This window comes from Diadema antillarum, unplaced genomic scaffold (genome assembly GCF_040938485.1).
Source record: "Diadema antillarum isolate AM-2024a unplaced genomic scaffold, OU_Dant_1.0 scf00000172, whole genome shotgun sequence".
Lineage (NCBI taxonomy): Eukaryota > Metazoa > Echinodermata > Echinoidea > Diadematoida > Diadematidae > Diadema > Diadema antillarum.
Genome location: NW_027271061.1, coordinates 755,001 through 779,342, shown reverse-complemented (window position 1 = coordinate 779,342; position 24,342 = coordinate 755,001). Strand labels below are relative to the sequence as shown.

Genomic DNA, 24,342 nt, shown 5'->3' with positions numbered 1-24,342 from the left:
AACCAAATCCAAACACGTACGTACCATACGACGGCTGAACGGAAGGAGACTACAAAATGGCGACGTTCTTGGCAGTTCCGCTGAAGAATAGTTCTGAAGTGGAGCTTCAGAGACCACTTCAGAATTTTATTAAAAACACATATTCTGATCTGCCAGAAGGAGAAGACTTTTCTCAACAACTGAAAGAATTTTCAAAGCAAAGGACCAACACAGTATGCAGAAAACTGGACAAACATGCCAATTCTATCGACCTACTGGGAAAGTAAGTAATCGTGTAGTCCCATATGCTGGATAATATGTTGTAAATAAATAACGTTACACCATCACCACTCCCATTTTCATTTTGATTTTTGCGTTGCAGTTAGCTAGTGTATTAGACCCTTCTCAGTCCGGAGTAATATTTAGCTGGCAACATCTAAAGTTGTAAATGTATCCTTTGAAGAAGAAAGACAGGAATCTGGGGGATTCTTGGTGAAGTTTATCCCCGTCGCTGTCTGTCTCTGCCGGCTGCCGCCCTGGCCCTAGCGCCCTGACCTGATCGTATTTAATGCATGCTGCATCTACCGCTACCCACCCCCTGGCCTTATTGGCCCCAGTACTTCAGTAGGGTTCTATCAAGTAGAGTACCTACGACACGTGCTTGCAGAACCATGTTGCAAAGGTTGGTCTAGAGAGCTTGATTTAAACCTAGTGTCGCCCTTAGCCTGACCAGACACTGTGCTGCGCACAGGGTCTGACATGCGTTAGTGTTTCAACGTTGTAAACGACCGTCACTATTGACGGCAAAATCACATAAAATACCTTTTATTTTGTATGATTTTAAGAGTAATATAATTTGCAACACTTACCTACAGCGTATTTTCCTGATGGTTGAGTTGAATTCAGCGTTTTGTTGGTATCCAGACCTTATTGTTGAATTTTTCGGAGTAGATCGTGCGGTGGCATATTTTCCTTCGAGAGCTTCACAAAATCAACAAACTACCACGCATGCGCATTCAGAAGTGGTTGCTTTTTACGTACGCCCGTGCGCCCGTGCGTTTCATGTGATACGTAAAGCTTGTAGTAGATCCGCGCGTGCTGCACCGGCAATGATTTGACCTTTTTTAGTCGGGGTCATCCGACTATCTCATCACTTCCGCCCCGACTACCTACGTTGTAGTATACGAGAGTGAATGCCATTCATATAACACGCAGATGAGGGGTGAAGCAGTAAGGACGTTTACAGACCTGATTTCAGCCACAGATTTCGGTAAGTTTTTGACGTAATTAAACAAAAAATCGCATACCGATTATTGATTGATGGTCATAGATTACGATAATTCCTTATATTTTAGTTTTCCACGATTAATAAAGATATTCATGAAGGAAACAGTGAACCATAACAAAGTCTGCGAAGGAATAGAGGTGCAGCGCTGTCGCGAAGCGACAGCGGCTGCGTGTAGTTAGTGTCGCCCTCAAAAGTGTTCGTCAGAAACACAAATCTACAAAATGAAACTAGATAATCTACTTGTACATTTTCAAGAGAGGGAGCTGTATATCTTTTTTGGATGATAGAGTATAAGTTATGCATGTACAGGTAAAAACAAAAACAAAAACAGCACCAGACCAAGGTTCAACCTCCCATGCCAAAATTCGACCACGCAAAGGCATATGTTTTACATGTAGCCGGCAATTGAATCCTGGTGGATGGTGTTATGGTCGAATTATGGGAGGCTTGCTTTTGGTGCTTCCCATTTACAACATTGGGATAGTAGGAGGTTAAAACAAGGAGGTCTTGGACTCTTAGTCTGATATAATTGATCTATATTTGTAGAGCTATTTAATATGATTAACCAATTGATATGCATCCATTGTTAACCCTATTAAGTGATCAGTCTTTGCTTTCTTTATGCAGGTACTATGACCAGCTTGTGGCTATCGATGGGAAGCTACCCATCATGGAAGGACAGGTAATACATTCCATCTTTGACAAGCTGCCTGACTGTAGAAATACATGCTCCAGAATTTGAAGAGACATCCCCCAAATACACCATCTCTCTGCACAGATAAAAGAATAACCTCACTTCAAATATTTGGACCTAATTTGACATTTTCTTTTCGTTATGAGCAACACAAAGTGGGTACCAAGGTGGCCATTAAATCTGCTACCAAGTATTGATAGATTGTTTGTTTGTTTGTTTTAAGTTAGAGATTTCAGAGTAAAACTAATGATATTTCAACAATGTTGACATGTGATAGGTCATTAAGATAATCATTTCTTTAGCCAAATAAGGTGAGGTAAGTAGATTATAGAACATATCTCTTTTGCTTGGTTATGCATCTTCTAACATTTTAAATTTGTGATTGACGAGTTGTCTCCACTTCTGTAGTTTAACCTGCAAAGCTATGAGAGATGCATATTCTGCTAAAAGAAAAAGAGAGAGATTACATTATCACAAGCACATGCATGTATTTCATTTGAATGACTTCTTCATATTAAAAGAAAAACACAAATAATCCCAAAACAAGCAGTGAATACATGTACATGTATATTACATGCTTAAAAGATTGCTTCATTGCACTATTCTCAGGCAAAATTTCATGCAAAAGAAGATTACTAGTAATCAACTGTGATAAAAGAATGATGTCTTGTAAAGGGTCTTTTGTACTTTATTATGGCATAATGTGTAACAACATCAACACATTTTCACAACTGGACACCATGCAAGATAAAGATACTTCTATGTAAATCTTCTCTTGAGGATAAATGCATGTCTGTGGTTGCTCAGCCCCATAGATTGTTGTCAATGTTCTTTATGAATGAGACTGATATACAAAGTGCTGATTGCCATTCGATGTCAAGGACTTCACCAAGCGCATCGCTCGAGAACTCGCAGCGGTTAAGAAGGACAATGACTTCATCTACCATGATGTCGTCCCAAACCTGGAGAAACTCCCGAAGACAGGCACAGCCCCGATCGCCAAGCTCACAGAGTTATCCTTACCCATGTCATCAGGATCTGTTGGTTAGATTTTTCTTTCCTGTTTACAGGTGTTAGCATCTTGTCAAGATTTTTGTTCTGTTAAGATTGACATATTTTCATTGATACATTTAACAAATATTTTTGTCCTTTTTTGGTCTCCGTTAGATTGCAGTTAACTTCGGCTGGCAAGATGCTTTTGACAAAGGTTCTTTCCTTGGAGGAGCAAGGAAACAAAGTAAGAGAAAATAAAGGCCAAAATGAAAAAAATATATATATCTTTGAACTTAATAATTTGCTATGTGAAGTAATGCCTTGGAAGTATCTCCTTCAGACTAACAGTATTGAGATGTAATTGTAGAAGTAAACACTGTTGACTGTGATTTGCATCTTACTAATTTGTAAGGGAATAGGCTCAATAGGTATTATGTCCTTCACTGGTTGGATTTGGGTGCTATACTTTTTTTCTCTCTTTCATCTGTTCTCTTAAAACTGTGAAGTGATACATCATGTAGGTGAAATTATGTTTTTTTTAGCATGTGGAATAACTGAATTGAATGAAACTGAATCTATCTAAGAAATGATAGCAATGGTAGATGTGGAGAGACATTCTTTCCCAAACTGTCTTCACACGTTATTATTCTGCATTTATTTCTTCCACTTTTTGCAGCTGCTCCCTCTGCTGCTTTTGAGAAGGTTTGCGTTGTCTTCAACATCGCCGCCATGAACAGCCAGGTCGGTGCCCTCCAGAGCGCAGATGACGATGATGGCCTCAAAAATGCAGCAAAGCAATTTCAGGTGAGAAAGAGTCTTTCAAACTAAGAATACAGTAGTATTTTATCTCTTTGTGCAGGAGTGTTTCATTGTTATACCACATGGGGGCTTTGAGTTTGACTATCTTAAAGGCAAAATGTAGCTCTCCTGTGTCTGCAGAGACTTTCAATTGTTGCTATGAATTGGACAAATATGTATAAGAAATGTTTGAAATAATGCTGTGATATTGGTTGGGTAATGATGAAAATGAGAAATATTGGCCAAAAAAGGGATGGGGATGGAATTGCAATCTGAGAACCTATTCGATCATGGTTGCTACATTGTAAAGAATGTTTTGTAATCAGGCAATAGCCGTATTCGTTGATCTTCTGCGCGAGGGTTGATCACATGCAGCTTGTTGGGAAATACAATCGCTAGGATGTGATCGTGATCGATCATCACGTCATGTTCTTCTTACTTTAAGGACTTTTCAGGAATAAAAGTTGCATACTACCATACTGTGTATCTCCTACGATCAAGATGTTTTGCACTTTTGATCTCTAAATACTCCACAACAAATCATTACCCTGGCAAAGTGCTTCAGCCAGACAAGTTTCTTGGCAGACCCTTTGGATATATTAGAAGCAGACTCTAAATGGTGGAAGATGAAGCTTGAGCCCTTATTAAAAAAACTATGTTTTGTCTTGAACTTACAGCCATTTTTTTTTTTTTTTTGTTCGGGGGGGGGGGGGGGGGGGCATTAACAGCATGCCAATAAACAGATTTGAAAGTTTGGGATATCTCTATATGCATATGAAGGATTAACAGTTATTCAGACCTTCCCCTATCTGTGTAGGTTGCAAAAAAAAAAAAAAATCTAAGGCTCTATATGACTCGAAGTCTTAATTTCTTGTACTTCCCAGGCTGCAGCTGGTCTCTTCAGCTACGTGAAGAGCAATGTGTACTCAGCTGTGCAGCAGATCCGAACATACGACATGCAGCCCGACTGCCTTGGAGCTCTGAGCGCCCTCATGTTGGCCCAGGCCCAGGAGAGCTTCCTTAGGAAAGCCAGACAAGGTGGGTGAGGTTGATGCTGGCTGAGAGGTTGGGGATGGATTTAAGTTTGATGTGTGCAGCTAGCACTGCAGCACTGTACAGCGGTACATAGGGCTGCATGTCTGCTCAGTTGATGTGGCTAATATGTGATGTGATGTGATGTGATGTGATGTGATGTGATGTGATGTGATGTGATGTGATGTGATGTGATGTGATGTGATGTGATGTGATGTGATGTGATGTGATGTGATGTGATGTGATGTGATGTGATGTGATGTGATGTGATGTGATGTGATGTGATGTGATGTGATGTGATGTGATGTGATGTGATGTGATGTGATGTGATGTGATCAGATGTGATGTGATGTGATGTGATGTGATGTGATGTGATGTGATACAAATGTATATTATTTGATAATTGTCATGCATACAGCATTGGTAATCTGGGGTGATTCAGTAACTTGATAACAAGAGAGAGTTTTATCTCAACAAATGCTAACAAGAAGTTATTTATTTCCTACATACTTTGCGGATAAGGTCATTAATTTAACAATTACAGAAAATTATCACAAGCAGTATAATTTCACTTTCTGATATAATGGCACACATGTAGATGTGCCACAGCTGAAGCTATCAAAATGATTTAGTTTCATACCTACACTGTCCCAGAAATCTATAATACATTTAATACTGAATTAAAACTGGTTGATTTTAGGACCAAGAAGCTACAGTGTACAAATATTTTTGTGAATTCTTATTTGTACATCAATGAAGTGCAAAGGTTAGTAAACAAGTTGTCTTTCCGGACCACTGCACCAGGAGATGGGTAAACAGTCTACATTGCAGTATGTTCACATATCTGGTTGAGAATCAAAAGGGCATGCCATAAACTCCCAAACCTTTGGAGAGGGCAGGTGCTTATAGTGTACGGTATATGTCCTTTGGGTTGTTAATTGGCAGTATGATGCAGACTCATGCATGAACTTACTTCTTTCTACTACTGACAGACAAAATGAAGGATGCTGTGGTGTCCAAAGTGGCCATGTCTGCCAGCGAGTTCTACGCCGACGCTGCCAAGCAGATGGCGGTGGCCCACGTGAAGGAGGTGTTGCCCAAGGAGTGGATCCCGACGGTCCTGGGCAAACAGTACTACATGCACGCCATCTCAGAGTACCACCAGGCCATGGTGTGCAAAGGTGCCAAGTCATATGGCCCGGAGATCGCCAGACTGCAGGTAGGTGTGACTCTGGAGTGTTATCCTCCAGAGCTTGCATTGCTATAATCTTAACCCGTTGAGGACGAGTCCCAAGAATTCTCGGGCAAGTGTCTATGGGAAATGCATATCGTAACAAAATCAGTCCATCCTCAACGGGTCAAGGAAGAAGAGGGTTAGGGTTGCTTTACATTGTAAAAGTTATTTTTTGCATTCATGCAGGTAGGATCAATGTTTTTAATTGTGCATAATTGAGACGTTAAATAGTGTTACATATAACAAGTGAAGATATCTGCTTGTTTTCATTTTTGCACCAGTTTTTGGTTGCGCCAATGCACAGAAATTTCCACACCACCAAAATGTCCTGTTTTACAGTATACAGAATGGCGTGGAAATTGAAGACAATATGACAACTGTGAGACTGTATGGATAGGACAGCCTTTGTTTTGGCTTGTAGTACAGTGGTCAGTGTAGAGTGTGGGATGGCCCACTAATGAAAAAACTCAGAAGATTTGTGAGTGAGAGATGAGAGAGGTCATGGGTCAAGAGCAGGAGATTAGAAAAAGAAGATTAGTTTCATGTTCAGACCCTTTTTATACTACACCTTTAGAGCGAGGTAGAAGGTCATGGGTCATGAGCAAGAGGTCAAAACAAGAAGAAGAGTTTTAAGTTCAGACCCTTTCTATACCACACTTAAGAGTGAGGTAGAAGGTCATGGGTCTAGAGCAGGAGGTCAGAATAAGAAGAGTAGTTTAACCCTATTTTAACTGGGCTATTTGAGACCAAGTTTTTACTGGGGGGGGGGGGGGGAGTCAAGAAGCTTCCCCCCCCCCCCCCCCTGGTTAAGATAGGGTTAACATAAACAAACTTTTTTACACCTGATTAATCACAGTTTGTCAGGGCAGAGGGTAGGATAATCTCACCTTATAAGTGGTCATTATAATTATTATAAAGTAAATCTCGACCACTGTTTGATTTTCTTGTTCCTTGGTATCTTTTCTATACTAGAATATGCTGGTGTTTACCATGTCATTGCATTTCTTTGCTGTCTTTCCCACTCACCCCTCCCTCCTCCCAGCATGCCAGTGACCTGTTGAAGGAGGTTGAGAGGAAAGGTGGACAGACGATCGATGTCAAGGACTTCGCCAAGCGCATCGCCCAAGAACTCGCGGCTGTTAAAAAGGACAATGACTTCATCTACCATGATGTCGTCCCGAGCCTGGAGAAACTCCCGAAGACGGGCACTGCCCCGATCGCCAAGCTCACAGAATTATCCTTACCCATGTCATCAGGATCTGTTGGTTAGATTTTTCTTTCCTGTTTACAGGTGCTAGTATCTTGTCAATTTGATTGTACAAGTTTCCAGGGCTCGTCTTTGGTTTAGTTCCAATTCTTTATATTTTGCTGATGGTTGTGCTATACTTTACATGTTTCAGAGAATTTAATTCATGTATTTGATCATTCAATTTTGTTGATTTGCTGTTGTATTGCTGAGCTTACATTAGAATATGTTAGCACCCTTCTGTGTGAATCTAGCACAGTATTTATGAGATGATTTGTGCATGTAAAAGAATAGAAAATGTAGCATAAATGTATTGAGTTACCAAAGTTTCAACAAGTAAAACAAATAAAATTATCCAGTTCTGTGTAGAATTCTGTGTAGAGATGGAAGTTTTCAGGGTTCTAAATGGAGAGACTTTATTCATATCCTGTCCAGATCTGTTTGAGAGGTTAGTCCCTCTTAGCGTCCACAATGCTGCAGTTGCTTACGACAACCGCAAAGCAGAGACTGTCAACAGAGAAGTGGGCAAGCTACGGGAGGCGACACAACTGATGAACAGGTGAGATATAGTATAAACTCATGTAGCCACTCTTGAAAATTGAGCCACTTTTAGTCCACAAAACATTAGATTTCAATTTTTTTACCCTGTAAATATTTTCCAAGTTGCTCCATAATGATGTAATCTGTGATCAAAAAGCTGAGGTGTACATTTGACATGTACGACATCAGCTTTTGTATTAAAGTGTATTCTTCAGTCAGTATCCTGAGAGGAGTCTTGCAATCTTTATGGAGTGAATGAATAAAGAAAGGATCTGGATTCAGGGTGATATGTATTTTTGTGGTCTTAAATGAAGTCTCAGGCCATATTTCGAAACCTTCTACAATACTTTCAGTCCACTGTGTTCCTATAATCAATGATCGTTATACGCCAGGGAGTAAAACATATTCGCATATGAAACTTCAAGGAAAGAGGAATGTACAACTTGTAGCTGTATCCAAATCGTAGCCTGTCAATCGTGAAGATATTGCAAGTGATTTTTGTTGTTGTTGTTCTTTTGTTGTCACCAAATTATCAAACTCACCAGAGGGTGATGGGTAGAATTTAAATGTTTGCGCTTCTGTTTTTCCCGTTTATCAGTGTGTTGGCATCGCTAAATTTGCCGGCATCAATCGAAGATCTGAAAGGAGACAGCGTGCCGCAGTCTGTCCTGGAGAAATCTCAGGCGATTAAGGACAAGGGAGGTCTACAGAGCATCGACCAGCTCTTCAACGAGCTTCCCGATCTGCTCACAAGAAATAGAGAGATCCTCGACGAGGTGAGAGGTCTTTCCTTCTCATTTAGGTAGCGATGAGACCAGAGACCACTTTGGTGGTTTGAGAGCAGAATTCTGTTGGGGATACATTGTTTTTAGGAAGCACATGGGTTGTTGTTGTTTTTTTTTGTTTGTTTTTTTTGCAAATAGAGGACAAATTAGAATTTATATGTGTGGTGTGAGAGTAGATTTTCTTTTGATTTCTAGTCTTGAATTGAATATATACCTATTTAACAACATTTTCTGTTCAGACGTGACTGCTTAAGAGCTTATGAGGTGAACATTGTTGTTGAGATTTGTCGGACCTTCCCCCAAAACATCAAGCTGGGGAAGCAAGTGAAATGAATGGGCGTTTGCCTGTGAAAAGTGTTGGGCTGTTATCCAGATGCCTAATGGGGTAACTGGAGAAAATATGTTTCTTAAAGGGGGATTCTAGCTCAGTTAAAAGTTTAGTCTGTTTAAAAAAAGAGCGAAACAAAAAGTAGAAAAATTTGATTGAAATTGCATGAAAATTAGTTATGAAATTATTATGTTCAGCTAATTTTTGCATAAGCTAAACAGTTCTTGAACAGTTGAACTCTAACAACAGATGATTGTGCCAATACCATTATGATGATATCGTTTTTTCATGCCCAGGCGGTGCGACAAATGGACGAGGAGAAGGATTCTGATAATCAGATGAGAGAACGCTTCAAGGAGAAGTGGAGCAGGGTGCCTTCTGACCAGCTGACCACCTCGCTGCGGACGGAGGCCAGCAAGTACCGCACTATCCTCAACAACGCCATCCAAGCTGACCACATCGTGAAGGAGAAGTACAGCCAGAATCGGCCGTTTATTATCATCCTCTCTAAGAGTGAGGTAGGCCTTGGTTTAGATTCATTTCTCTCATTTCATTCATTTATTTTTGTTTCCAACAAAAATGCATACATGTACAGTAAAAGCATTTGCATGATATACATTGTATACTTGCACAAAACCAATACAACATTGTAACAAAGGAAAAGACTGTGAAAAGAAAATCAATTTTATGCGCACTTGCTCCTATAATGTATAGTCGTAGCCTGCTGGTGGGTAAGGGGATGCAGGGGGCGTTCACTCAACAAAAAAAGGGAGAAGGGGGAGCTGATGCAAGAACAGGTCCCTATAACCTTGTGAGATATGACACTTGTAGAGAGCAGGGGAAGAGCACATCTGGCTTGATCAAAACAGTTCTGCAAAGTGAAGAACTTGTGCTGACCCACGCCAGATGAGGTTCATTCACCTCTCAGGTATAAGAAAGGGGTTTGTTTACCAAACAAACGCCAGGTGCTAAGGTGGTCGCCTGGTGGCCTTTTCATCGGAAAACAAAAGAGTTTACCAAGGAGGGAACTTGAACTCAGACTAGAGCAACTGTATGTTCTCCAACATACCCGTGTTGCATCTAGGAATGCTTTTAGAAGCATTTTCTGTGTGATACTCTCAAATCTTTATAAGCTGACGTGGCATAAGTCAACAGCATACCTGAGTCAGCTCTTCCCGAAAGTGTTTCTTTGTTCCACAGTGCAAAAACATAAGAATAAACTTAAGTATAATGTGATAGCCAGACATGTTTATACTTGAATGACAAAAGGTTGGCTAAGATGATAAACCTTGATGGAAAAACAGGACAGTTATTTTATCAGGTAACTATGGGATTTAGCCTAAGCCCACCTGACTTCACCTCGTAGTTTAAGCATTCCATAGTTACCTCATGCACACAATTCCTATGACACACTCACACCCATGTATCATTTGTATATTGAAAGTATGATTAACAATACCCCATATTTCTTATTATTTTCTTTCATTTTAGCAGCTTCAATTGCAAATATCTAAAATTGGCACAAGTGGACTTAACTCGTTTTGCAATCAAACTCTTCCAATGTGAAATGACATATTATGTATAAATGTATCCACTTCCTGTTACAGGCAGAGATAGCTGCCGATCTCCCCTCAGCGAGTGGGGCTTCAGCCCTCCAGGGAACTCCTGTGGTGCAGGAGCTTCGTCAGCTCATGAGGGATGTGGATGAGATCAAAACTGTGCGGGAAGTTCTGGAAAATGAGATCAAGAGCGCCACAGTTGACATCAGTAAGTTTACTTCTTGTATATTCACCAATGAATCACAAACTGATTTCGATGTGTGTAGAACATTTTTGCAACAGAAATTCTGACAGCATTTGCTCCTAGTTTCCACATTTTATTCACTTTTGTCTTGTTCCTCTCACTTTAATTAAAGTCAACTCATACCCATGAAGAAAAAGAGCAAACAAGCATTATTTTGTTGTGATCATATAAACTTTGTTTAATGTTTTAATGAGCTAATTTGGTGGTTAAAATGCAAACGGCATTCACAAGGGTTTTGCGTACATCAAAACTACTTTCGAAAACGATTGCTGTTGAGGCTATTGTTGTCTTCCATATCAAAATATTCACATCTGTATGAAATGGAGTTAATATGATTAATTACTCTAACTGTTTGATTTTACAATAACATATGATATTACTTGGACTCCTCTTTGGAGTGTTGTAGAAGGGTTAAACTGGCTTTGGTAATGTCAGGCTCACATGATCCCTGTTACCAACAATTCCTGGACAAAATTTTGGCTCCCTAGTAGGGTATTAAGCCGTTGAAGACTAGTCCTGAGTATACTCAGGCAAGTGTCTACGGGAAACTCGAGATACTGTAAAAGTGGATATTTTCACGCAGGTATTTTTATGCCTCCGCAACGAAGTGGTCGGAGGCATTATGTTTTCGGGTCGTCCGTCCGTCCATCCCGTTTTGTTTTTGTCGATATCTCAAGAACCGTGTTGTGGTTTTACATCAAACTTGGTATGAGGGTATATCCTTGGGGGATAATACTTTGTGTGGATTTTAGGGTCACAGGGTCAAAGGTCACAGGTTATTTTGTGAAAAAAAAATTTGAAATTTCATGTTTTTCTCCATATCTCGCAAATGGTTCGAGGTATCTTCATGGAACTTAGTATATATGCTTGTACCGATGGGCAGTGATTATCTAGGGAAGTTGGGGGTCATGGGTCAAAGGTCAGGGGGGTCAAAGGTCAAGGTCAATACCTCAAAATATCACTACTTTCCTTAAAATGCAATATGCCTGAAGGTTTTTTTTTTTTTACTTGATGTATGGCATGTATTACCCAATATATATTTTTTGGGAAGTTTCTTGCCAAAAGGTCAAAGGTCAAAAGGTAAAAGGTCAAGTGAAAGTGCTAAATTGCACTTTTTCCTCCATATCTCGAAAGTAACTCAAGGTATCATCATGAAACTTACATATTTATGCATGTTCAACCTAACAGTGATTATCTTTGGAACTGTGAGGTCAAAGGTCAAAGGCCAGGTTTAGATAAAATGCTATTTTCCCATTTGATACTGAAATTATACTTTTTCTCAATACCTTGAAAATTACTCAATGCATAAACTTATAAAAGGGTCAAAAGTCAAGTAAAAATCATCAGTTCCCCAAATACTTGCACTCTGACATTTTAATCAGTCATCCAATTGAACCTAGTTCTAGGAAAGTGAACATTCAGCACATTTGTGTCAAACCTGTCATTTTAATATTTTGCCAATTGTGTGAAACTGTCATCACACATTGTCAAGACATTGTACTATAGACCTATTAGGAGAACCATGCATTAGGCCAAAAAAAAAAAATTGTTGCATTGGCGTAACATGAGATTTTCAACTAGGGTCGGTCGGGCGGATTTTTTTTTTTTTTTTTTTTTTGCTACCTGCATTTTACGTGTAAAACTCGTGCTCAGCTCAGTAAACAGTTACAACTGCTGCACCGAATGTGCTGTGTTCATCTATTCTACAAATCATTTATGAGGCCGATATTACTGGAATTATACCCCTTCACAGAATTTAAAGATGTTGAAATCCCTATCCTGAATGTTTTCACTTCATATTTTACTATTTTGACTTAGATAAGATAGATGCAAATTGACCCATATGTACGATCTTTTCATCGCACACGGCGATCTCTATTACAGTCCCACATATACAGATTCGTGTAAGTTCTCCACACAAGAAACCTATGGCGAAACTGTGCACAATACATCGCAGTCTGAATGCTACGTATACACTGAATAAATCTTGTTAGAGTACGTGTCCGTGTTGGAAACAGATGACGTACTGATCAAGGAAGGCTTATGCGAGGCGCTAGATCTCTCCCTCGTACGTACATCCGATATCCCCAGAGCCGTTTCCACTTCCGGGTTTGTGCGATCGCGATCGCAATCAACAAGATATTTGATATCGATAGCAAAAAAAAATAATAAAAAAACATGGGGTCGGCGGAATTTTTAGGGTCGGGCGGGTTACGCCAATGCAACAATTTTTTTTTTTGGCCTTATGGCGGAGGCATATCAGTAGCCGTAGCGATATATCTTTTCACTCTTGGTCAGGTAAGATGAATTTTGCGTGTTTTTAATTCTGTGGAATCGGGAAATAAACCACTGGAACATATGGCATCCAAACATATTCGCATGCCTTTATTTTTCATGTTGCTTCTGGTTGCGGGAAATGCGTGACAATTTCCACTTTTGCAGTATAGCAATATCAGCATGTCCTTAACAGGTTTAGTGACATTTTGCAGCTCCCATGCTCTGTTTAATAGTAAGCAAAGGGGACCATACCCACAGTGATGTGTGAATGCCATTTGTTTATTTCCCCCTCTCAGGGCCCAAATTTATGCAAGCTCTGGCAGCCGACGGTGCAATCAATGAGGAATCAATCTCCAACACCAGCCTAGACCAGCTGTATGGCGCCCTCATACAGCAGGTGCAGGAGAGTCTGCGTCGCCAAGAGACAGTACTGAATAACGTGCAGGTCAGTGCTCTGTCGTGTTTTCAATCATAGTCTTCTCCCCAGGTGTTTTGCTGAATTTCATGTGTCAGAATAGTGCATGGATTGTGCATGGCAAATATATTGCTTTCCTGTGTCATGGATACTAATGTGTTCAATCAATATCCTATTTTGTTCATACTGTTATGCGGACACTTTGTTGAATTTTATTTTGTTGTATTGAAAGCAGAATACAAAAATAAAATTGAACTGAATTGTAAAGACAAGAGTGGGTTGGTAAGTCACTGCATCTAGCTCAGCAAAAATATTTGACAGAAAAAGAAGCCATTACTACAAATTTGACCTGTTATCACATAAATTTCCTACTGTGGCGGTCAATTTGTTTGTGCAAAGTGTTATCATTTTTTTATATTGAACTGTCACAATATTACACAGTTTCTTCACATATTGTGATCATGTGCTGTAATGACAGGACGCAAACACCAGGTTTTGTTCAGCCAAGGAGACGAAGGCGGGCGGCCAGGAGCGCGAGGAGATGCTGCGTAACCTAGCAACAGCCTTTGACAGCTACATGGAGCTGACTTCCAACTTACAGGAGGGAACAAAGGTAGGGTCTTTCAAAAATTTCAAAAATTAGAGGCAACATTGTGAAACATATAACTTTTGTAGGGATACAAAGTAGGTGCTGATGCTGCCATCAGCTTATTTAGCTCTTTATGTGCCATGGTGTAAACCCTCTGTGCGCTACATTATTCTGAGATTCAAGCAATGTAGTCATGCTTCGGGGAAACATTCTGCTTTTCAAATCTAGTAACTTCTTTAGATTTCTGTTAAGCTGGACATGTAGTAGGCAATGTTGTAGAGAAAATGTTAAGCTTTGCTTTAGTAAATTGCATGACATATCTATGATTGTCTTTCTTTCAAATGACCAGTTACTACATTACTGTAAAGGTGTGACTTTTGCACCAAAGCACTGACAGAAACTGAGAATAACACAGGCAAATCCAGTAGTGAACATCGCTTGCTAGTCAATCACCACATAAAATGGAAGCTTTATGTGAGAGGAACGGAATGGCGAGAAATGCTTTCATTGAAGTGTGGCATTTGGCGATTTATCTACTGGTTTGGGCAGGTTTGTGCGTTTGAGCAGAATATGCGAAGTTGGCACGCCGTCGACTGAGTCGGGCTTGCAAACGTGGCACATAAAGAGTTAACAGGCAGTTGATCTAGCAATGTGTTGTACAGACCTATTCTTGGCAAAAAGAGATAGTTGAATATTTGTCATGGTATGTTTGTTCCTACACAATTATTTACATCAGGAGATTAATATTGAGAATTTTCTAATTCTGTGCTCCATATCATGTACAATGTGTTGTCGTATGATATTTTGGACTCAGGATTTCATTGTGATTGTCAGTTGTTATGATATGTGACATGCTTATGAAAAGAATCTGTGTTAATAGCTGATAATGTTCCATCAAGTAAGGAACTATAGATGTAACATTTGCTATGGCATCCACAAACTCACTATTCAAAGAAGGCAGAATGCCATACCTTGGTGCTAGAATGACTTTTGAAACCACTTTGAAGCCACTAGAATAACTCCTCATATTTTTGTTATATTCTTTGCTTGCATGTGTATTGTATAATGTACACTGTAAGTGTCAATATTTTCATGTGATTAATTTTTTGCGCTGAGTGGCTCAAAAACATACCCGGTATTCTCGGGTAAGATATTTTCGCAGGTTTTAGAATTTGCGAAAGCTGGAGGTAGAGCGAAAAACATGAAAATTTCTGCGTTTACAGTAATGCATAATACATGATGTAATCATTGCAAGCTTTCTTTTCCTACCATACTTTGTGGTGCTTTTTCAATAACCAGACCCTAATTATCCCCAAGTGCTCAGTTTCTTAATGGAGATGACAAAATGAATTTGTATTCTTCTTCTTGGCTTCTTCTTCTCAGTTCTACAATGACCTGACCCAGATTCTGGTCAAGTTCCAGAGCAAGGTCGTTGACCTGTGCTTTGCCCGTAAGACGGAGAAGGAGGAGCTACTCCGTGACCTGACCCAGTCCCTTGCCAACCAGCCCTCTGTGCCCCCACCAGCTGCACCCAGCCACCACAATGCAGGTGAAAGATTAACCCTTGAAGACTAGTCCCGAATATACTAGGACAGGTGTCTATGGGAAACATGTGTTATAACAAAATCACCTTGTCCTCAACAGGTTAATGATAATAACATTTCAATTGTCAGACACAATTCTCAGACACGCATAATACCATGAGATAGTCTGTATGCGCATATACGGAAACAAAATCATACCGAAATTTCAAATGTTCGTATAACGGGAACATAATCAACAATTATAAAAAATATAAATTTTTAGCTCAAATTTAAATGTATCGAAATCTGTAATATGTGTAAGGTTTAGGGTAGATCGTTCCATGATAGTGCCATTTTTCAAAAGTGCTATCAGCAAATATCTTGGATTTCACACTAATTTCAAGGAAGAGATTTCTTGACTTTGAAAGTAGATTTACTACTGGGCCGATATGGCTTGATGAGTTCACTGAGTTAGGCAGGTGCATTTCCATGAAAACATTTTAGTACAAGTGTAAGAACCTTACACTTGGTACAAGACAATACTGGCAACCAGTGGAGACTGTGCAAGATAGGAGTAATGTGTTCAGATACTGATTGGCTAAAGACTTTTTGTGGGACCAGCTTGCTAGTCCCACCTGTTTACATACTTTGAATACAGTAGCCATATTCAGATGTATTTCTAGTCGGAGTAAAAATTTATGGCACAGCAATAAATATTCAAATTAATGCATATCTTACCACGAACCTTGTGTCCACACGATGGTCGTGGGAAGAAACTCCAACCAATTTATGTGCAAGGGTCGGTGTAACTTCCGGAAGTGGTAGCGCCACGTTCGTCGACCATGCGATTGTTTTTTACCAGTGGCATTTGTCTTCTCCATTCTTGTTGATGGAAATTTCTGCGTGAGCGCTAGCTTCATCGTCGCGATCGACTAGGTTAGAATTGCTCTACACGCGCACGTGTAGTCGCAAAATGTCAAAATTGCGACTTGACCCAGGAAGTTTTACCTAGGTCGTAAGGCATGTAAGTTCATAGATACTCCGAGGGCTTGTCCGCACGGGCAATTTACTCCGACCGGCTCATCGTGGTAGCGAGATACTCCTGAGAAAACTCAGGAGTATCTCGTTCGGAGGAAGATGTCGTGGTAAGTTCCTCCGATCGGAGGAAGTTACCAGGACCTTGTTCAGACGGGCACTACTCCGACCTATCCTCCGAAGTTACTCCGACCAAAACTGCCTCTGTCTGAACACAGCTAGAGACTTCTGTTACGATTGCTAGCTGAATTGATTATAAACTAGGCTAATTATCAGCATGTCTGATGTTGCTGTTTGATGAACTACCTATCCGAGATAAGTGAAATTTATTGCTTTCTCTTTTTGCACTCGCTGGTATTACCACTGCTACTTCTACAGGGTCTGCTACCATCATCTCTCAGCCTTTATTTATCTATTTATTTATTCATTATTCCTTTCCCACGGTAACCCCTTCAGTGGTTTATACTCTGTTATTCTTGGGAGCCCTGCAACAGAATAACAAAGTACAACAATAAATTAAAAATACAGAAAGTAGCAAATCAATGACATCCTGTTGTACATCACAAAATTTAAATGTCGATGCTGTGTGCAAAATGCAAAATTAGTCTTTGATAATAATAATGCACAAATTCACATTATTTGAAATAGGATGATACCCCGTACACAATATAGGGATATCAAAATGACCCAGTTCTACCCCAATTGAGATAGCACACATACATTGACTCCTACTATTACTATATCTACTACTCCCACCACTACTTTTACTATTACTATTACTACCAACTGCTTCTACTACCACTGCTACCCCTACCAAATTACTTGTATTACCACTTGACCAATGTCACTGCTACCAATACTATCATGTCTGTTGTATGTGACCCGCCACAACAAAAGGATCTGAAAGTCACTGACGGCTGAGCTGAGAAAATCAAGTTTAATGTCAGATTATCAAAATCAGTCAAAACCATCGAATTTCTGTTTTTGGCATAATTTGGTAATGTAATGTTTTGTCTATCATCTGCTGAAATTTCGGGGCTAAATGATCAAAGGAAAGGCAAGAAATTAGCATTTTTCTGGGCCGCGATTTTCCGACTTTTAACGGAACAGAAACGTGTCTAAAGATTTGGATTTAGGGCTGCAGATAGACTCTACCCCTAGCCATGAGGGAGTGATCTGGTTAGTGCGTGGCATCCTGGTTACTGATTGGTTGTGCATAGAGCGCTTGTGCTAAGCTTGAATGAACATTGCAGAGGTTGCTACGAGCATACCTTCTATTGTCAATAGGTGAAAAATGTCTTGCTACCCCTTGAACATGATGCATCGGAAAGATAACTTTGAAGGTTTTCTCGAAACACTCATTTCTTTAAGACCACTCACTCGACGTACTCTCATAAAATCATCAATATCTCCACAACTGAGTACTTTTATGAGTCATGTTATATATGAAATTGAAGTGGAAGAGTAAGGGAATAATGTCATTCAATTTTCAGAAAATCAACCAACTTTCGGATCCTTTTGTTGTAGTGGGTCACATATCATTACCACTCCTGCTGCCAGAATTCCTGCCACTTCACACCACCACCACCACCATTGTTGATACTACTCCTACCACCTACATGTATTTATGCAGTAGTAATGTGCAATTACACAATATATCAATTGTCTTTATCTGCTCTTTTCTAGGTTCCAATTTTTGTCTGTGTGATGTGGTTCTGAAGAGTTTAATGGTGTATATGTCTCGCATGTAAATGACTGCCCTCCCCCAGTTTAGAACAATGCATTTTGATTTTCTGCCGTAGGCTCTTTGCAGATGAATTTGTCTGAAATACTAATATTCTTTTGGTTTGTTTGTTTGTTTGTTTGTTTTGGGTTTTTTTTGTCTGTATGAAATGATAATTCATAAATCAAAAATAGCTTGTGGAAGTGTTGATTTTTTTTTATTTCCTCGAGACAGCGGTGCAAGTTTTTAGAAAAAGTTAGGAAATGCATCAATTTGATTTTATTTGCATAGCTCTCTTTACCGTCAGATGTCATCCAGTGCTTCATTGTCACAGAAAAGTACAGTATGAGCTGAAATTTTTGTGGTGGTTTTATTTTTGCAAATTTTGCATATTGCCTTTGAACCACAAAAATAATAACCCACGAATGTAAAAACATGGCAAAACAACAACGTGCAAAAACATATCCTCTAAAAGATAAATTTGTGAATAAAGCCATGTACAGTACTTCAAATGCAGAACTCATTGCTTTTTACATACAGGAATCACTGAAGTAAAAACATTCAGACTAGTATTTTAACTTGTTACTTAGTTCTATTTATTTTGTTAAAGGTGTAGTAGCAACCCCTCGCAACCGCAAAATTAACAACAAGCGAAAATGTCTGATATGTAGTTATTCGCAAAAATTTCAGCTCGTACAGTAACCCATCAAAGTCTGCTCTTACCACTGGAGACTTTCAGAGCAATCCATACCATGTTTGCTTCTAGTAATCCAAGAGTGTTTTCAAGATGAATATCTGACTTGTCTTGGGACTGATTCATCCAGCCTTTGCACTTGTTTCTTTCTGTGCTTCATTTCAGTTCTGTTGATCTGTATAGTTTGTCTTTGTAGCTTCTACCTTCATTGTCTGTACGTGAAACAGTCATGACAACATTATGCATGCGATAGTGTTATTTCATTCGTGTCTTCATACACAAGTGACTGTTAGTATACTGTATTACACCATTATCCAATGCAAGATGTTCCTGCAAGTGCTGTACGAATATTCTTCACATAGCAGGGCAAAACCCTTGTAGTATCTAGAGTAAGTTCTTCGCAGTGATAGATCACTCTCATCTACGTTCACTGGTCATATTATATTGCATTATTGCACAGGTTAAATATTTCATAGTCAGAAGTTCAGATATCACTGCTAGTCCAGCCTAGGAAGATTCATGGTGGATTCTTACTAAATTTCAAATTTGTCAGCCTGGAACAAATGTTTTGGCATCAAACAAGGATAAAATTGTTAAGTGACAGGTATTTTTGACACTTTATGAGAGCATACTAACCCATTGTTAATGATTCATTTCAAAAGGTGTCATTTTTATGTCATTGTAGTTGGTAATGTTTGATATTACTGAGATGACGAGTGTCATAGTTTTGTCGTCTGTTGTGATGCACTCACTGCATGACACAGAATTTTAGTCTTTGGAGACAAATGATACAGAATTTTAGCTGCATGACACAGAATATTAGTCTTTGGAGACAAATGATACAGAATTTTAGCTGCATGACACAGAATTTTAGTCTTTGGAGACACATGATAAGGTGGAAAATACCCATTGTGATTTGATGTATTGATCAGATTATTGTCCTATAGTCCTAGGTAACACAGGGCAACAACTTGTTCTTCTGGTTTGGTTTTGAGTTTCTTATTCGGAGATCTTCAGCAGTTACATTTCCTTTTGAATTTAATCACCAGATGTCTATTTCTGTTCATTACATGTATGTATGCAAGCGTACAATGTATGTTTACAGGTCTAAAATTACAGCATCAGCAGCATAAGTGAACCACATTTCAGTAGCAGGGAGGTAACTCTTCTATTTCAAATGTTGCCCCAAATCCAGGAAAACAAAGATTATCTTAAGCAATGTTTATGTGTTCCAATCCAAGCAGTGTATTTGTAGGATACTACGCAAGTACGTCATATTGTGTTCTGTATCATTATACCAGGGCCTTTCAAATGCTGAAGTAATGATGATAAAACAAAACAAAACAAAACAAAAAATAGTAATTTGTAGCAATCACATATTATGATATCATTTTGCATTTTTATCCATCATGCTGCTTTCTGTTCAGGTAAATAATGGCTGGATAGAATAAACAGAAGTTAAAATGTCTAAATAAGGTAGGATGCGGACTCTACACTTCTCTGCGTCTCGCTTATCACGCCCTCATTTTCCTATTTCACGCCTTAGTTACAATATCACTAACTCACTTTCATTCCTATTTCTAACATATTATTGGGTAATAGGGGCCAATTTTTCACTGACAAGCAAATACCCAAAACAATTAGAATTCTAATCCCTACAGCTTTGCCAAATATATATTTTGTTTTGTTTTGTTATGTTTTGTTCTGTTGCTTTTTACTTTCCACCACACTCTACTTTCATATTGAGGTAAAGAAGTGTTATGTGTAAGACTTGTCTGTCTTCAAACAAAGTTGATTTAGTCCTGAAAAGATAAAGCTGTAAAGTGTCTGAAAAGAATTACAGAGGTTACTATTTCCATTATTTGCATTTATATTTGCTGGTAGCTTTGTGCTTTTTGAGCATCTGTTTTGTTTGTTCTGTTTTATCTAGCAGACCAAAGCAAGGCCACATTGTAGTGAGATTTACCTCTTCTGCTTCATCAATGATTTGTAACAAGGTGCAGATACATTAGCAGTGCATGGGAAAACCTTTTCATGACCTTTTCAAAAACTTTTTCAAAAACCTTTTCATGATATGATTTGGGCTCATTGCAGAGGCGGATCCAGGAATTCTGTAAAGAGGGGGGCGCCTTTACAAAATTAAAGGGTGGCACGCACACCCCACCCTCCCCCCCCCATTTTTTTTTTCTTTTGTTTTAGCACAAAATAAAAGAGGGTGCCTGGTGCACCCCCGCCTGGATCCGCCACTGCCCTTTGAATGGTATGTTTTAATTATCTTGAGGAGACACAGTAGCATTAAACAAATTTAGCAGATAATTATGCTTGGCAGACAGGTATGTATTTACACCATCAGTAGAAAGACAACAAGAATGACAAGGAGAAAATAGGTGTACCTACGCTCCATTACAGACTACCTGTGATAAGCTCAAATCCATTTGTAAACCTACTTATGACTATCTCCAGTCAACACTGTTTACACTGAATTCTTTATTAGTGAGTTTAAATTCATGCTGACACTTATCATCTAGATTTCCAATCAGAACTTAGAGTGGGATAAGAAGTTAGCTCTGTGATTCCCTGGCCCACAAAACATTTTAACAACTTTTATTGTCCTTTTGAAAGACATTACCTTCTCTCATTTCTTCTTTTTACGATTGTTTATTTGCATTTTGCATGGAGTTACAGCTATGTAATTTGTAATTCAGAGAGAGAAAAAATGACATGGGCTTTTCTGATACCTTTTTACAGTTCCTTTCAGTTGTAGGAAATCTGGGCCTTATGAGTTCATTATAAAAGCAAATTTTGATTACTGCCTTTGTCAACCTACGGTGGCAGAAGAATGGAAGTGTAGAGGTTATGCATATTGTTGTAAACAATAGGGTGCCAAATTTTGAATGCTAGGCTTATTTCAAGTGGTAAGGCACCACAAGTCAGATTTGTGGAGGTGCACACTACAAGATACACTAATGATGTGCATTCGCAGCCAAAATAACACTGACAAACTAACATGCGCTACTTATAAGGGGTGTTCCAACTGCCATTACAATACCCATGAGTATCTTTGTTGATGAGTATGTAGTATCTCACAGGGTATTTGCTTTGTAACTTGTTCTCTTCTGCATGTCCCTGGTATTATGTAGTTATTTGATTTGTGCTGTAGCTCCATGGTTAGTCCCAGGGACATGATATGTATTATGTGGTATGGCATATATTCTGCATGTGTGTGTCTATTGCTTAGATATGAATACTGGTATCAGTCCTCATAATCTGTTTCAATGTGCCACTATTTTTTTTTTTTTGTATGCCTCCACAATAAAGAGTGATGAAAGTGACTTGATTTTGGTGCATACATCATTGTACACCCATCCCTCCATGCTCCTCAGATACTGTTAGCATGATTAAGAAAACCTCTTTGATAGATTTTCATAAAACCTGGGCCAGGTATTCAACATTAGGTAAACATTTTTTTATGAAGCTTAAAAAAAAATAAATAAAAAAATCCCTTGTGGTCAAAGGTGGTGGATCATTGACCTTTGGCTGAAAATGCAATTTCCCAGCAATAACTTCAGTAATACATAGCCAATTGTTTTCATGACATGACAGGTCAAATATTGCTATATAGTAACTGAAAATGTCATTCACCAGCCATTGCTTCTGCTGGGAATGTCAATGGTGATGTCATCTGGCAAGAAGGCTGAGGAGATGTTCATTAACAGTGAGATGTCTTCAGATGCAGGGCTGAAAAGGATCAAAGGTTTACTAAATTTAGGCATAAATGTCATTTTCTGGCAATAATTTGTGCACAGAAATTCCAAAGATTTGGCATGATGGATAATGGAATTAAGAAATAATTCCTTTGTACAAACAAAGGCGTGGAGGGGTATGGTCAATTCTCGAGGTCAGTGGTCAAGGTCAGTGTACTTCTAACAACATACGGCGATTGCTTGAGAAAGTGGAGGCATTCTGGGCCCCGTTTCATAAAACTTGTCAGAAGTGACAAGTTGTCATACCGGAGGTTGTTATAAGCTACTGAAATCCTTGCATCTGATTGGCTAAGAGCAAATTTGTCATAGAAATGTGGCATTTGTCACTGATAACAAGTTTTATGAAATGGGACCCTGGTCAACACCATGCTGCAGTCAAAGTGCTGTAGTTTTGTAAATTATGTCAATCTGCAACATTGTACATTGTACATGTACATGTAGCTCTATGAAACAACTTTTCTGGTAAATTGTTTGTCTCTTTTAACTGCTTTTCAAAACCTAATTTCTCTTTTGTATTAAATTCTGTAATTACTGCAAGACTGCAAGCTTGTCTGTAAATCAAATACTTTCTTCTCAAATTTGTTTTCAAGTGTAGCATGTTGGAGATGCAAATGCTCCAAATTCTCTGTTTAGCATAGTAGACAGCAAACCTCACAATATTCGCTGTTGTTTGAAGTCTTTGCAAGTCAAAGCTGTAGGTTTAGCTGCAGAACTTCAATGTGAATGTGTCATTATGGAACCTGCTTGTTCCAGAATTCTGAAGTTTATGAAATCTGTGTACTATCCTGTGAATTTTTTATATCTCATTCAACAGGATTAACCTGTTGGCACAGTTTTGCATCTGTAATGAGAATGTCATAAGAAATTCAACCAGCTAAGTCATCAGGAAGAGAGAGCTTTCTTTCATAGTACTTTATGCTATCATCATTTGGGCTGCTTAGAGTTTTGAAAGCTCATTCATGTGATTCGTGTGATGTACACATTATATTTTGTGATATTTCAAGCTCACAAGCCTCAGCGCCCTTCTGCTTGGCAGAAGACAATTTACAGTTTCTTACTGCAGGTGGTTTCTTGAGCACATGTTAAGCTTATTTCTTTTTTAAAATCCTCTTGTTCTTCCATCCTTATGCAGGGAAAGTCCCTCCTGAGAGACCACCTCCGCCCAAGACCACCCAGCCTACGCCGACTCCGCCCGTACCAGCACCACGCTCCACCCCACAGCCAGCACCCAGGACTCAAGCTCCGCCTGCTGCTGCACCTCAGGCCCCACCCCCTGCAGCCGCCGCCTCCGCCCCTCCCCCACAACCTGCGCCCGGCGGTTACGGCCAGCACCCTCCAGCCAACCCCTACTATCAACCCATGCCCTCCTACGCCCCCTCCTATGGTGCCCCCACACCAATGCCCACACCGTATGGGCAGTATGGCCAGCAGTACCCAACTCAACCTCCCTATGGACAGCAAATGGGGTATGGATACCAACAGGCCCCCCAGGGTTACCCCACCCAACCTCCCCCGCAGCAAGCCTACCCCACACAGGGGTATCCAGCACAGCCGTACGGCCAGCCAGGGTATAACCCTTATGGGCAGCAGCCTCCGCACTAA

The 24,342-nt window shown here is 39.5% G+C and overlaps 1 protein-coding gene across 1 annotated transcript; it reads left to right on the top strand.

Moving 5' to 3' along the window:
* The first annotated feature begins 56 nt into the window (after positions 1 to 56).
* On the top strand, positions 57 to 24,342 carry LOC139722820 (programmed cell death 6-interacting protein-like). Its single transcript, XM_071634115.1, has 15 exons — positions 57 to 262; positions 1,895 to 1,949; positions 3,129 to 3,198; positions 3,631 to 3,758; positions 4,637 to 4,790; positions 5,777 to 6,003; positions 7,061 to 7,283; positions 7,700 to 7,823; positions 8,403 to 8,580; positions 9,214 to 9,435; positions 10,525 to 10,684; positions 13,294 to 13,442; positions 13,891 to 14,025; positions 15,385 to 15,550; positions 23,873 to 24,342. Exons 1-15 carry the CDS (start codon positions 57 to 59, stop codon positions 24,340 to 24,342), a joined length of 2,667 nt encoding a protein of 888 aa, XP_071490216.1.

Coding starts and splice junctions, on each gene's coding strand:
- LOC139722820 (XM_071634115.1), top strand. CDS start 57: ATGGCGACGTTCTTGGCAGTTCCGCTGAAGAATAGTTCTGAAGTGGAG. Junction 7,284..7,699: donor CATGTCATCAGGATCTGTTG/GTTAGATTTTTC, acceptor TATCCTGTCCAG/ATCTGTTTGAGAGGTTAGTC. Junction 8,581..9,213: donor ATAGAGAGATCCTCGACGAG/GTGAGAGGTCTT, acceptor TTTCATGCCCAG/GCGGTGCGACAAATGGACGA.